We start from the raw sequence: 14,678 nt of genomic DNA, 5'->3' as shown, positions 1-14,678 counted from the left end.
TATTATTTTTAGAAACGCAGTATAACACGAGTGCTGCATCACAGGCAGGTATCTCATGCAGCGAGAATGAATGTCAATACTAAACCAATGGACACAATTCAACAAGTCTCCTTTCACTGCAGCCACAGCTACAATCCCCACATGCATGCATTTTGCAAACTCTTCTGGCCATCCAATCAAAGGATGTGAAAATGCAGAAGTTTTTAAACGCCTTCTAGTAAGAAAGTGTCAGCCTGGTTAGTAAAAGCAACTGCATCGAGTTACATGGATTTGAATCTGATTGAATAGAAACTCAAACCGAAATTTACACTCGGATGTGCTGCATTTTAAAGAAATACTATGAAATGAAGAGAAAATTGGAGCACAGGATAGTCTTGTCTAAAACCTTTGCACAGTTTTATGGTATACATTTTTTTTTAAAGGCTGTAATTTAACATCATGAACTGAAATCCTGAAATCAATGTGGGATCCAAGAAGGCACTTCAAATCCCTTGTTATTTTTTTTATTATAGTTTTACTACTTCTACTAATAAAACTTTCTTTTCGGCTTCTCCCGTTAGGGGTCGCCACAGCGGATCCTCCGCACGTTTGATTTGGCACATGTTTTACGCTGGATGCCCTTCCTAACGCAACCCTCCCCAATTTATCCGGGCTTGGGACCGGCACTAAGAGTGGCTGGGGATGGTTCTCTGACCGGGAATCGAACCCGGGTCGCAGCGATGAGAGCGCTGCATCTTAACCACTAGACCACCAGGGGACCTCTACTACTACTACTAATATTTATAATAAATATAATAATAATAATACATTTTATTTAAAGGCACCTTTCTTTACACTCAAGGACAACCTTCAATTGAGTGATAAGCAGTGTTGGGGGTAACGTGTTACAAGTAACGTGCGTTACGTAATAATATTACTTTTCTGGAGTAACGAGTAAAGTAGCGCGTTACTTTATAAATTTACACACTAATATCTGAGTTACCTTTTTTAAAAAGTAATGCGAGTTACTTTTCAGTTAAATTATTTTGCATAAAAAAATAAAATAAATACTGAATTAAAATGAACGTAGTCACGTAGAATCGCGCACTCATACGTGCGAGCCGCGGGAACAGAAGCTGGTCAGAAGCGGAGATGGCAAACCAGAGCATTACATTACTGTGATGGAAGTATTCTTATTATTTTGAAATAGTGGAGGAAAAGGAAAAAGGTATAATGGTTAAGTGTAGATTATGTGTTGGGGAAAAACTCTTGTGAACTGCACAAAATACTACTTCAAAAAAAAAAAAAAACCTGCATGCAAAGCACAGCACTACAGATATGTGTGTGTGTGTGTGTGTGTGTGTGTGTGTGTATGTGTGTGTGTGTGTGTGTGTGTATACTGTTGCATATATGGAAATGGAGACAGAAATATAGAAAACTTTTGCCGACTTTCCACCACTGCAGATCTATGGACTGCTCAGATTAAAATTTTTTCTTGGGAGACACATGTACGACGCCATCACAGCGGAGAAAGAGAGTAAATTCACAGCTCATTTGCTCTTTGTGGGAAGATAAACTGCCACGGTCACTGATAAAAGCGCGAACTTTGTAAAAGCGTTCAGAATGTTTCAAGCTGATGATGAAGCAGAGAATGATGTAGACGAGGACGAGGTCATATTTACGGAATTGCACGAAGTTTTACGAGATGACGGCGAAAGGTATGTTCTCCCTCCACATCACCGGTGTGCAGCTCACACCCTTAACCTTATATACACGAACGATAGTTACATTCCTGACGGCGAAGGCAGATTGAAAAGCAGTGTACAGAAGAGTGCGACTGGAAAGTGTTCAGCCTTGTGGTCAAAAGTTAGTCGATCATCTTATTGTTCTCTAAGAAGTTATTAATCATTTTAAATGTTTAAGAAATGTATTTTGCTCTATATAGCTTATTTCTTAATGGCAGTTATCTATATTACACCTGTTACACCGAGAGACTGGTCAGAGACTTCATCACTGCATCACTACCAGACACACTGGACCCACTACAGTTTGCGTACCGTCAGAACCGCTCTACTGAGGACGCCATTGCTCATCTTCACCACACCACGATGAGCCACCTGGACCAAAGAAATGGGAACTATGCAAAAATGTTGTTCGTGGACTACAGTTCAGCGTTTAACACCATAATTCCCTCCACACTCACCTCTAAGTTGGAGGTCCTGGGACTCAGCCAGCCCCTGTGTCAATGGATCTCTAACTTCCTGACAGACAGACCACAAGCCGTACGGGTGGGAAAACACACCTCATCCACCCTCAGCACTGGCGCCCCCCAGGGTTGTGTTCTGAGCCCCCTGCTTTACTCAATGTACACACATGACTGTGTGGCCACATCCAACTCCACCACCATCATCAAGTTTGCTGACGACACTGTTGTGGTGGGTCTGATCTCCAACAACGACGAGACGGCCTACCTACAGGAGGTTAAAAACCTGGAGAGATGGTGCCAGGAGAACAACCTTCTCCTGAACGTCAGCAAGACTAAGGAGTTAATCGTGGATCTCAGCACAAAGCGGGAGCGGGCATACCAACCTATAAACATCAGCGGGACCCCAGTGGAGAGAGTGGACAGTTTCCGGTACCTTGGTGTTAACATCACACAAGATCTGTCTTGGTCCTGTCACACCAACACCCTGGTGAAGAAGGCCCGGCAGCGTCTGTACCATCTGAGACGCTTAAGGGACTTTAAACTACCCTCTCAGGTGCTTAAGACTTTCTACACTTGCACCATTGAGAGCGTCCTGACGGGCAGCATCACTTCCTGGTTCGGGAACAGCACCATGCAGGACAGACGAGCCCTCCAGAGGGTGGTGCGTTCAGCTGAACGCACCATCCACACTGAGCTCCCTAACCTGCAGGACATCTATAGCACGCGGTGCAGGACCAGAGCCAGGAAGATTATGAAGGACCTCAGCCATCCCAACAATGGACTCTTTTCTCTGTTGCGTTCAGGAAAACGCTTCCGCTCCCTGAAAGCGAACACAGAGAGAATGAGGAGGAGCTTCTTCCCGCAGGCCATCCGGTGTTTAAACCAGGAAACACCCAGGATTTAGAACTGGCCCACTCTCTCCACCATCATCATCACACTTCTCTGTACATATATTCACCTTCGCACCACGTCACTTTAAAAACATATCTCACCGTTCGCACCACGACACTTTAAACTCTGGACTTGCACAGCACAGTGCACTTTTTATTTTATTCATACCACATGGACCATATTGCACCATATTGCACATGGACACTTTACGGACCTTTACACCACACCATACCGCACTCGGACACTTTATGGACATAGATTGCCTATTGTTTACATATTGTTTACATTTTTATTTTTATTTTGTTTACATTTTTCACTACACATTGTTACTGTTTATATGTATATCTGCTTATACATTATCCTTTTATATATATATCTATATATCTATATATCTTTATACCTATATTCTTTTACTTTATTTTATTTATTTATTTTATTTTATTTTAATAGTTTTTCTCATACCTTATAGTTATTTATCTGCCTCCTTTTCTTTCCCCCATCCTATTCCCTCATGCCGGACCATCGTACAAAACATTTCACTACATGTCGTACCCTGTATGTATGTGTATGTGATGAATAAAATTTGATTTGATTTTGACACCTGTAAGGCGTGAAAGAGATACAAGTAACACAAAAGTAACGCAAAAGTAATATAACGCATTACTTTCCATAAAAAGTAACTAAGTAACGTAATTAGTTATTTTTTGGGGAGTAATTCAATATTGTAATGCATTACTTTTAAAAGTAACGTTGCCCAACACTGGTGATAATCATAAAGTCAAGAAGAACAACAAACAACTCAATTCAACAACTCAACTCATTTTCAATTCATTTTTATTGGTTTAGCGCTTTTAACAATAAACATTGTCTCAAAGCAGATTTACACAGATAATTTGGTGTGAATGAATAATATGTTCTTTATAAGTGTAAGTTTGTCCCTGATGAGCAAACCGGTGGCAACTGTGTCGAGGAAAAATTCCCTGAGATGGCATAAGGAAGAAACATTGAGAGGAACCAGACTTAAGAGGGAACCCATCCTCATCGAGGTTACACCGAATGTCCATTTATTACAGATACCAGAGCTGTTAAAATTGCTAATCTGAACAGATGAGTATTAAGGCATGATTTAAAAATGGTCAGAGAGTCACTTTCTCATGGAAGAGAATTTCAAAGATGAGGAGCAGCCCAGCTAAATGTCTTAGATCCCATAGTGACTAAACAAACAGAAGGTACAACAGATGAAAAAGATCTAAGAACACGCTTTGGAATGTAAGTATGAAGCCAATCAGAGAGATATGAGGGTGCAAGATTTTGAAGAGCTTTAAAAGTGAAAAGCATATTGTAATCTTGTATTCTATTAGATATTTGACAGGAAGTCAGTGTAGATGATAGAGAACAGGAGATATATGCACGTTGGAGGAGGTTCTAATAATTATATGGGCAGCTAAATTCTGGACCGATTGAAGATTATGAAGAAGTTTTTGATGTATTTGGCTTTTTATGCCAACCAGAAGAATCTCTGTTTTGTCAATATCCAGTTTGAGAAAATTGCACGAAAATAAAGATTTAATTCAAAAAAGAGGAGGAAAGAAAAGTACAATTTAGCTTGGAGGACAAATAGAGCTGGGTGTCGTCTATTTAGCAATGAAAATTACTGCCATATTTCCTAAAAATATAACCAAGATTTATTAAGTAAATGATAAATAAAAGAGGGCTCAATACAGAGCTTTAGGGAACACCAGCGGTAACAGATGAAAAGTATTATGTGAATTTTTTAAGTTGGACAATTTGAGTGCGCCTAGAGAGATAGGAATCAAACCAGCTAAGAGGGAAAACAGCAATAACTATAGAGAGTAATCATTCTAAAAGAACTTGATGGATAATAGTATCAAAATTTAGCTTAAATGGAGTAATATAAGTATGGTTAAGAATCCAGAATCAACTGCTATCAGCAGATCATTTAAAACTTTTACCATGGCAGTCTGTGTACAGTGCAATGCACGGAAACCGGATTGGAATTTTTCAAACAGACTTTTTTTAAGGTGGGAAGCTAAGAAAACATTACAATGTGTAGGATAAGGTTGGAAATCTGTGGCACAGGGTATGGAGTTGAAAAAATTATGATTATAATATTGTGAAACGTGTACTTTTATATTTTCAAACATTATTTAGCCCATAAGTGAATTTCAAATTTTATGTGCATGTAAAAAATGATAAGACTCATTTAATTTTGCATGTTTATTCAGAATAATTTTATGCAAACACAATAAATAATGTCGGGTTCAATCTCTGTGTTCTAAAGGCCTGTTCAAAGTTTTCACTTATCATAAGGCATATTTTACACTGACCCTCCATGTTTAGGTCACAGTTCCAAGCTGCAGTATGTAAGAAAAAAAAGAATAACGGCTCAATGCAAATCAAATAGACCTCCATAGCCTTGAAGAAATACGCTGCAATAAATAATATTAGGAATGAGTCGGTATATATACAGTACAGGAGTTGATACATGTATATTCTTGCAGAATCATCTTTTTGTGCTTTTTTTTTTACATGCAACAAAAAAGCACCACTGCACCATTCCTCGGGTGTGTAATAGCCCTCCTGGCTATGCAGCTTATGTGCTTTTAATACTTAAAAATAAGCAAAACACTGTTTGGATGGGCCATTGTTTACTGAGAATGTTCGGAAAGCTATTTAAAATAGTAGCATTCACAAAAGGCTCATGAACATCTAGTGATGTTAGTTGTTTTGTCCAGTTGCTAGCTGTTCAATTACATCAATAAAACCACAGCTTTCTGCTGGTATAAAAAATTTCCTCCACCCCTTTTTTACACAAACCACACTACCTTTATCAATTATTTTGCTTTATGAGATTGTGTCTGATGATCAAAATATTTCAAGCCATAATTTGTCAAAAAAAAATCACCTTTTCTATGTGAAGTGCATTTTAAAAGCACAACCAATGTAATCAGTTGACTTGTATTATAGACATTTTGATTTGTATTGTTATCACTGTTGCAGTTGTTTTGACTGTGAATATGAATTACAATTTTCCATCTGAAAAACAGAAACATTATATATTGTATAAGAAGTTTCGGGAAGTGTTTGCCATTTAGTGCTACATTAGTGCTTGATTTGTTTACAACCATGACATCGATCCACAAGGCCTGACAGTGTTGCCATACTGTTTACCCACATCCTATTAGACATTAATCACAATTGCACAAACACAGGAGGCAGTGAGATAATCGAGGACCTCTAGAGAGAAGGCAGCGAGATAGGCAGTTATAGATTCATGGGGTAAAAACATATCCCAGTGAACTGGGCTACACAAACCCATTACATTGAAACTTTTTATTACATTTGGTTGTTTCGATAATCTTAAATGAAAAGATTATATCCAGATAGCGGTTTTCCCACATCAAAATACCATGTGTAATTGCAGCTATTTGGAATAGATATAAATAGAATGCCTTAAACCCCTTTAAAAGGATGTATGAAACACAATTTAGCTGGTTGTTACTGTATATAAGTGTAAATATATCCATCGCCCCCAAAGACACGTTTTAAAAAGATTAAAAAGTGCACCAATCTCGATTTTTAGTGCACAACCCCTCGTTTGCATTAAAAAAAGAAAATAAGGAATCCCACAAGAAGTAGAATGTAATGAGGCGATTAATTCACAGTATATTAATGTATAATATTGAAATCAGACATTGACATGAGTTTACTACAAGTATAAATGAATGTGTTTCTTATCAAGATAAAACCCAGGCACAAGACACTGAATTGACCCGGTGAAAACACAGTTTTCTACTCAGGGTTGATGAAGCAGACAGTCAAGTTTTTATTCCTCCTCCAAGGTCTGATCAGTCATCGAAAAGCTGTGAGGAGCTACTGCGGAGAGCACCATTCTGTGTGACATGGCCCTTCCCTCTCGGGCAAAAGTCAGCCCTGAGTAATCTGAAGAAGTAGATGAGAATCATGGTGTCCATGACTAGCACAGTTATCAGGAAGTAGCTGCCATGTTGCAGCAAAGAGAAATTGATGACAATGTAATAGGTGATGTAAAACTGGGCCCCCAGGCGGAAAGTGACGTAGGTGAAGAGGTTGAAGAATTTGTTGACATAGTAGAGACGTGAACCCTGCGCTCCTGCCAGTTTCAGCAGCAGCCGTGCATGGAGGGTCATGCTGTTGACCTCCACCAGGAGGGCAACCGCTGCTCCAGCCACATAGCGCTGGTTGTACAGATTGTACAGGAAACACCACAACACCTGTGGGTTAAAGATCCAGAGATTAAAACATGAATGTCATAACATGTGTAATGATATTGCATTTTTTTGGGGGTGTAGCTAAAGGAGTTTTTTTTAAATGGTTTTGATTTTGTGTTTATATTTTTTTAGTTCATTCTGTTGGTGTTTTCAGTTATTTACTGGGTTTTGTGTGTTTGTGAGTGCGAGTGCTTGTACATGTGTTGGACTTTTTTTTTCAAGTTCTGCCAGCTCAGCAGTCTTTATTAAGGCTACTTTAAGTGCAAGTTCCCATTGATTAATAAAGAGCTCCAGTTCCATTAGTGCACCGTTGTCTAGTCATCACAATGTTAACTTTAAGCTATGGGTTATTTATCAGTTATACATTTTTAATCATATTATTCAAGTATTGATGTTTGGCAGTGAAAGCAATAGAAAAATGTACATAGTTAGGAGAGCAGAGGAATGTTTAAATGTCCACAGTAATTCATAGCTCTTTGTTCTTACTTGTTTATTTAATATAAACTAGATCAGGGGTCACCAAACTTTTTGAAACTGAGAGCTACTTCTTGGGTACCGATTAATGTGAAGGGCTACCAGTTTGATACACACAGTTTTCAGTTTGATCTGAAATAACAAATTTGCTCAATTTACCTTTTATTATATGTTATTATTGATAATTAATGATATTCATCTATGTGAAGACACTGATCATGTTAATGATTACTCATAATAATTATCAACAATGTTTTAACAAAGCAGGAAACAGCTATTTTAAGAGGCCCGCGGGCTACTCATGTGGTCCTTGCGGGCAACCTGGTGCTCGCGGTCACCATGTTGGTGACCCCTGAACTAGATAACCTAAATATATGTAGAAATGCAATCTTGTCTGGTTGTGATTGTTACTTCCTGTTTGACGCTTTGCACATTTGCTTCATACAACTCTTTAATATAACATTTATTTATCCACAAATATAACCATACATCACTCACAATAATAAGTACCTGTAGGTTTATAGAACTCAACAGTGTTTCCTCCTCAGGCAGAGGTACACCATGAGGCATATCTATAACATAATATAATGCTAAACTTACTACTGCTTTACTTACGGTGTTTACATAAACACCTAAATGTGTCTGTAGATTATACACTGCACCCAAAATGGGATCTTTTACGCTAATCAAAACAATTCAGACAGGGTACTGCCATCAATGGAAACAGAACAGGGGAAATTGGCATTATTGTCACTTTTTTTGTTTTTCATTGTTCTGTGTTGCGCTAATGCAACTCACCAAGAAGTGATGGAGAAGAAACTCCCATGATCCTATGGCATGTCCTGAAAATATAATGTCACCAGCATCTTGCACAAAATAACCTGCAACAGCAAAGACATCAGATTAGTTTGGATTTTGCATCATTAACCTTTCATCCTCAATTTGTACAAAATACTTAAATTTGTTCCTCAGTATTTGCTCAAATAGTTAGTTCTCGTATGTAAATTTATACGGGAGAAATGCACTTTTAATGAAAACAAAGATTGCTAGGAGCATATGATTGTCTTATTAACCAAGCTGAACAGGGTATGGGTTTTTTACTGACCTGCTGAAACACTCACTAGCAGGTAGCAGACTGGGGTGGAGAAAGAATGCATGTTTCCCAGCATCTCTGGCCATAAGCACACACTGCACAGTGATAAAATAACCACAGATCAATTTCTTTGAAGTGGACACTTTAATTAATTTCTTCCCTTAAACTACACATAAAAGTTTACAAAAAAACAAAAAAAACAAATGACAATATTTCTATTAACTTTAATATTGATACTACAGTGCAAATGAATTATTGCATATAATCTGGTCATAGATGTGGAATAATCTTCTTTTGCAGCAGCTATAAAGCAAATAACAGATTTATAGTAATACACTCTTGTTATGTTATTATTTTTATAGTGACTGCTTGTAGAGATTTGTATAACAAAAACTCCACATAAACAAATTCTTGAGACATTTATTTAACATTTATGGATTTATGGATTTTCCAGTGTCAGCACTTTGTAACAGTCCTTTAAGTTTTACTTTACTCTTTAGGACTTTAGGAAAAATTAGCATCACACTAAAACAGCATTCTCTATTTTCCATGTCTCATGGTCATTATGTTAATACGTTATGGAAAATTTGATCCTGAACTCATGTTAATGTTTTTATGGAGTTTCAAATGTTTTCCCCATGTCCTCCTGGGTTTCCAGTAATTTTCCTATTTTTACCAAGACACACGCCTGTAGGCAAATATGTATCTCTAATGTGCTTGCATTGTACCATTTATTCTACTGACCTATGTCAACACTGAATTTTGCGCACCAAGTACATCTTTCAAATTTACCAATTAATTCCTGAAACGGTTTCAGAAATATCAGTGTAGATGCTCTTTAAATCATGTACCCAACCATATGGCATTTGGCAGAGATGCCAATCTAGAAGCCTTATCTAGAGCAACTTAGGCAGCTTGGTAGCGCTTGAGTTGAACTCACAACCTTCCAATCAGAAGTCCAAAATCTTAAACCCTGAGCTAGCACTTTCCAAAAAATACCACTTGAACTAAACCAGGAACCCATTATCCCCAAAAAATATGTACACTGCTCTTGAATTTAGATCAAGAAATAAACTGTGCCAACTTTAATCAGCACTTGCTCTTTCTCTGACCCAGACTTATTAACCAGTCTCACATGTCACTGACTATGGTACATCAGGCATTCACAAAGTCAATGCCTTTATAACAAACAAATACTGTAGTCCTCTATTTTTTACATGATCGCCATTCAACCGTTCATCTGCTCCTGTAGAGTCTGTGCATAATCCAAGCTCCTACAAAGTAAACAACATCATTCTTATCATCATTGATCACTTTTCCAAGCCCCTTTACCTGATACCAAAGTTACACACAGCCTTTGAACCTTAGAAAGTATTAAGACTGAGGAGTATATTCCAACTCCAAAGTTTGAAAAAAGTATTTTTACTTAGGACAACATCCAAGTAGCGAGGTCACAATAGGAAACAGTCTTTTTGTGGCTTTAACCAAGAGCATTGGGTCAGATTACTCCCATGGGCTGAGTTTGCTCAAATTTCCTTGAAGCATTCACTTTCTACTGCATCCTTATTTGCCAACCTCCCCTAATTTCATGGAATGTCAACCCCATGGACACTGCAGCAGTCCACAAATGATTCAAGCAGAGTAAGCAAATGTTGAAGGCAACATATCAGAACAAGTAATACCAAATAAATTAGTGGAAGTAATTTGAACCACCTGAACCCCTTAAAATGGAGAATCTGCAAATTCTAGAGAACCATAATCAAAACCATATTCAACCAACACTGCAGAGAACTCCTTTTATAATTAACAGAGAGGACTATGGTTCAAGCTAAATGTTCTGGATCCCAGCTCACAAAATCCCCAACTCCTCCTTGTTCATGACTTTCATGCAGGGCATCCAGAAAAAATCAAACCTCATCCCAACCAATCTGACTCATTTCCCATGTTGCTCCTCCAATCACAAACATGCTCAAGTTCACCCAATGACTGATAACACACCTACACACCACTATACATAAGCTCACTCACAACACAGACATTTTGTAAAGTATACATTCTGCTTTGTTCATGCATTTAACATCATTATTTTAAGTTTGCTCATTATGCACAACCCATGTTTGTTTTTTCATTTTCTGATTATAGTGTTGTCTTCTGAATACCCCCTTGTAAATTACCAGACACTGATTTAGAATGAATGGACATTGAATAATACATTATTTCAATACAAGTAATGGTAAAAAAAAAAAAAAAAAAGATTTTATTTATTGAAAAAGTTCACTAAAAAGTCAGAATGATAAATTATTTATGACAGTTATATTAGGTTTCTGTCTTTCCCTGCAATGTTCTTCTGCTTCTGTGTATTCAGTTCTCAAAGAGTTTCTTTCAAAATCTAGGTCACATAAAGATCTGATGTAGGACAGAGTATTTCTCTATAATAAAAGGTTTCAAGTTAGAACCCATTTATGAGTATAAGCACCTTACATTTCAAACTCTTTTCTAAGCAAGCATACATGCGAAAATATTGCAAAACGTCAAAATTAAAATCATGCTTGTTTATCAGGAAGCCAAGTCAGCACTAAAACAGCCCAAACTCCATCCCTTTATAGAACCTGGAACTATATGTTATCAGTCCAACATTTGCACAAACTCTGTAGCTTTTTAACACTATTATTCAAATAAAGCATCACTGTATGCTGTAAGGTATCACTGTCACTTACCAGGTGATGGCCCATGGGCCGGTAAGCATTGAATGGACCAGAGACACACTGAGGTTTCTCCACTTCCAGGAGCGAAGCTTATCATGTTCTACTACTTTTGGCAGGGGCAGCTTTCGCAGGAAGTGATGGACCACCCTGAACACAAGAGAGAACAACAACACAGAGAAAACAGGGTACTGGTCCACCATCAACAATATGCTATCCATCTTCTCCCGCCTTCCTTTGTAACGTCCCCTGTGGTGTGCTCTGGGCTTCCTAGCCTATCCCTTCAATGTTTGGTCTTTCTTGCCCCTTTTTGTATTCCTTATTAGCCGTCACACATTGTCTTGCATTTCTTAGCTCCCTGAGGCTTGAGAGGGAGTCTGAATTCTGTGCATTATTCCCCTCCCTTGTGCCGAAAAGACTTCTGCTGCTGCAGCTCCTACAGGCTGAATGCTATGAGAGGGGTGATGGAAAAAGAGGGGGAGTGTAGAAGAGAGAAGAGAAGACAAGAGTGGAGAAAAGGGAGGGGTGTGAGTCCAAAAAAAAATGGCCAGGAACCAAGGAGGAGCTATGTTGAATTATTTCATGAAATCATAACACGGATGTCTGAGCCAGAAGCCATCACATTTTTCAAAGGGCTGAAACAGCAAGACAAAATGGCTGATTGTTTTTACCCAACAATGTGTGTGTTTGTTGTGGACAAATTGCAGGCATTGTCACGAGACATACAGTTCACCATTTATTTGCTGTTGTCAGTAGTGAATTCCAATGAAGTGCTGTAGAAATGACCTTAAACATGCACTGTATGCAGTCTGTCATTGAAATGAAACACCCAGTTATTAAAGAGAGATGCAAGACAGCAAGTGGGACTAGTGTGTCTTTATATGAGTGTGGGATGTGTGAAAGAGAAGCCTGTATTCCCCCCCAGTCCCCACTCCCTGTCAGTGGGGGAAGGGTGGTGAGGATAGTCATTACGTCATGCATGATGAACGAGCAGTATCTAAACACTGAACACTGGTCATAATTATCATAATGAATATTAACATGAAAATATAATAAAAGGAAAAAAATGGTAATCTTCTGTAGAGCACTTTGCATATGTTAATCATCTGGAACTATCAAGCAGTTCTCAAATCCAGACAATCCCATTTGGGTAAAGGCACCGGCTCACCACAGGAGACCACAACCACTTGACTAGTGTGCTCTCTCAGTATTTTAATTAGATTAGATTATAAAAATGTCTTTACATGTCTCAGAAAAAGCATATGCCAGCCAATAATCTCTGGATTTTTCCTGCTTCTTTAATTATATTACGAGTATAAACCAGAATAAAGCAGAGAAGGCCGAAAACTGGAAATAATTTTAGTTTCTAGTATAAATTTGAATTGAAATTGTCACAAGAGGGCAGCAAAAACACATATGCCCATACATGGATCTCCTCAGTAATCAGGTTATTAATGATTAATTGGTATTTATACAAAGTGTGTTGGATCTATAACACATATCATAAACTTGTGCTCCAGTACATCTGATCAAATGCTTGTTACTTGTTACTGTTATGAACAGCAGCTACGATAGTTCCTCTCCGCTGTTTCTCTTTTTCTACCCATCTTGAGGCATCTAGAGATTGGGCCAGCTCCAATTGTATGCCACCTCATGAATATTTCTGACCTTTAAAAAGAAGATGCAGACCCAGCAAGTATTTCAAGTCATTTAGAGATGTACCAGCTCCGGGTGGATCCCACTTCATGAAGATTTTGGACATTGGACTTTAAGGACGAACAACATTTCAAACAATACTTAAAATATCATTTTATATTTACTGTATATCCATCATTGAACTTTTAAGGGCATGGAGAAGTTGGTGTTGAATCTATAATGATCTCAGATGTTAAGGTAATTTATGAGTTGCTCACTAGCAGTGGTGGATAGTCTGCTATATATCTGCTATCAATGGACATTCGTTGGCACCCAGATGAGGATGGGTTCCCTCTTGAGTCTGGTTCCTCTCAAGGTTTCTTTCTTATGCCACCTCAGGGAGTTTTTCCTTGCCACAGTTGCCACTGGCTTGCTCATCAGGGACAAACTTACTTATAAAGAACATATTCACTTTCAATCACCACATTATCTGTGTAAAGCTGCTTTGAGACAATGTTCATTGTTAAAAGATATACAAATAATAATGAATTGAATTGATAGTAAAAAACTAAATGTAATTCATTACTGTACTTAAGTAGTTTTTTTGCATTTTCATTTGGGGAGTCATCACCTACTCCTCCTACTATAGTGCAGATATTTTGTGATGTCAGATGTTCCTGTGATGAATTCGATCCTGTTAAACCTAACAAATCTGGGTCTGTCAAATCTACTGTGTTTAGGATGTGGTGTGGGAAAGCACAAATTAATGTTTTCGGACCAGACTCCTTGCAATAACCTACAGTTTACTTTATAATTAAAACCCAATACAATCTGTGATAAATACAACTTAATAAAACATAAATTTGATTACCATCTTATACAAACCCACTTTATCTTTACATCCGGAAATTGCAAACGGTGTTCATCGAGGAACAATGTGCTAAGTCTCCAGGCTTTCTTTCACAAGTGACGAGGAATATCAGAATATTTATGTAATAATGATTTGTACAGACTTTATATTTAAATGATAACAAAAACCCGAATATGCAAAGAAAAAGAAGTGTTAAAAGAATTCCCTCTTTTAATTTTTCTTGTTCAAAGCATTGTAATTAACTATTACACCCTAGACTGTCTGGTTACATATTTTCACTGTGTGTTGACTGTATGGCTCAGTCACTGGCAAGGAATGCACAGAGCTGTTGTTGTTAGTGAAACTAAGCACTCCAGTACACTAAAGCATGCAGCAGAGCAGTATCACTGAAAGCATGTATAAAAGACATTCATGCCTGAATCATCATCTGTTTCATTCCTTACTGTTTACGTCTTTAAAGTGTTTTCTAAGTAATGCCACATGCTTTGACTGCAGTGAACAAAATAACTTGTAAGGTTATACTGTATTAGGATGTATTGAGTATAATATATTTCCA

At 37.9% G+C, this 14,678-nt stretch overlaps 1 protein-coding gene across 1 annotated transcript; it reads right to left on the bottom strand.

Moving 5' to 3' along the window:
- Positions 1 to 5,299: 5,299 nt before the first annotated feature.
- Positions 5,300 to 12,253, bottom strand: LOC310730137 (TLC domain-containing protein 1-like). Its single transcript, XM_083548953.1, has 4 exons — positions 11,632 to 12,253; positions 8,927 to 9,009; positions 8,620 to 8,702; positions 5,300 to 7,350 (listed from the first exon to the last, which is right to left on the bottom strand). Exons 1-4 carry the CDS (start codon positions 11,835 to 11,837, stop codon positions 6,946 to 6,948), a joined length of 777 nt encoding a protein of 258 aa, XP_083405079.1. The 5' UTR covers positions 11,838 to 12,253; the 3' UTR covers positions 5,300 to 6,945.
- Between the last annotated feature and the right edge of the window lie 2,425 nt (positions 12,254 to 14,678).

The sequence above is a fragment of the Silurus aristotelis genome (genome assembly GCF_946808225.1).
Source record: "Silurus aristotelis genome assembly, chromosome: 8".
NCBI lineage: Eukaryota > Metazoa > Chordata > Actinopteri > Siluriformes > Siluridae > Silurus > Silurus aristotelis.
Note: the sequence above shows the minus strand (reverse complement) of the source record. Positions and strands in the feature narration are given on the sequence as shown.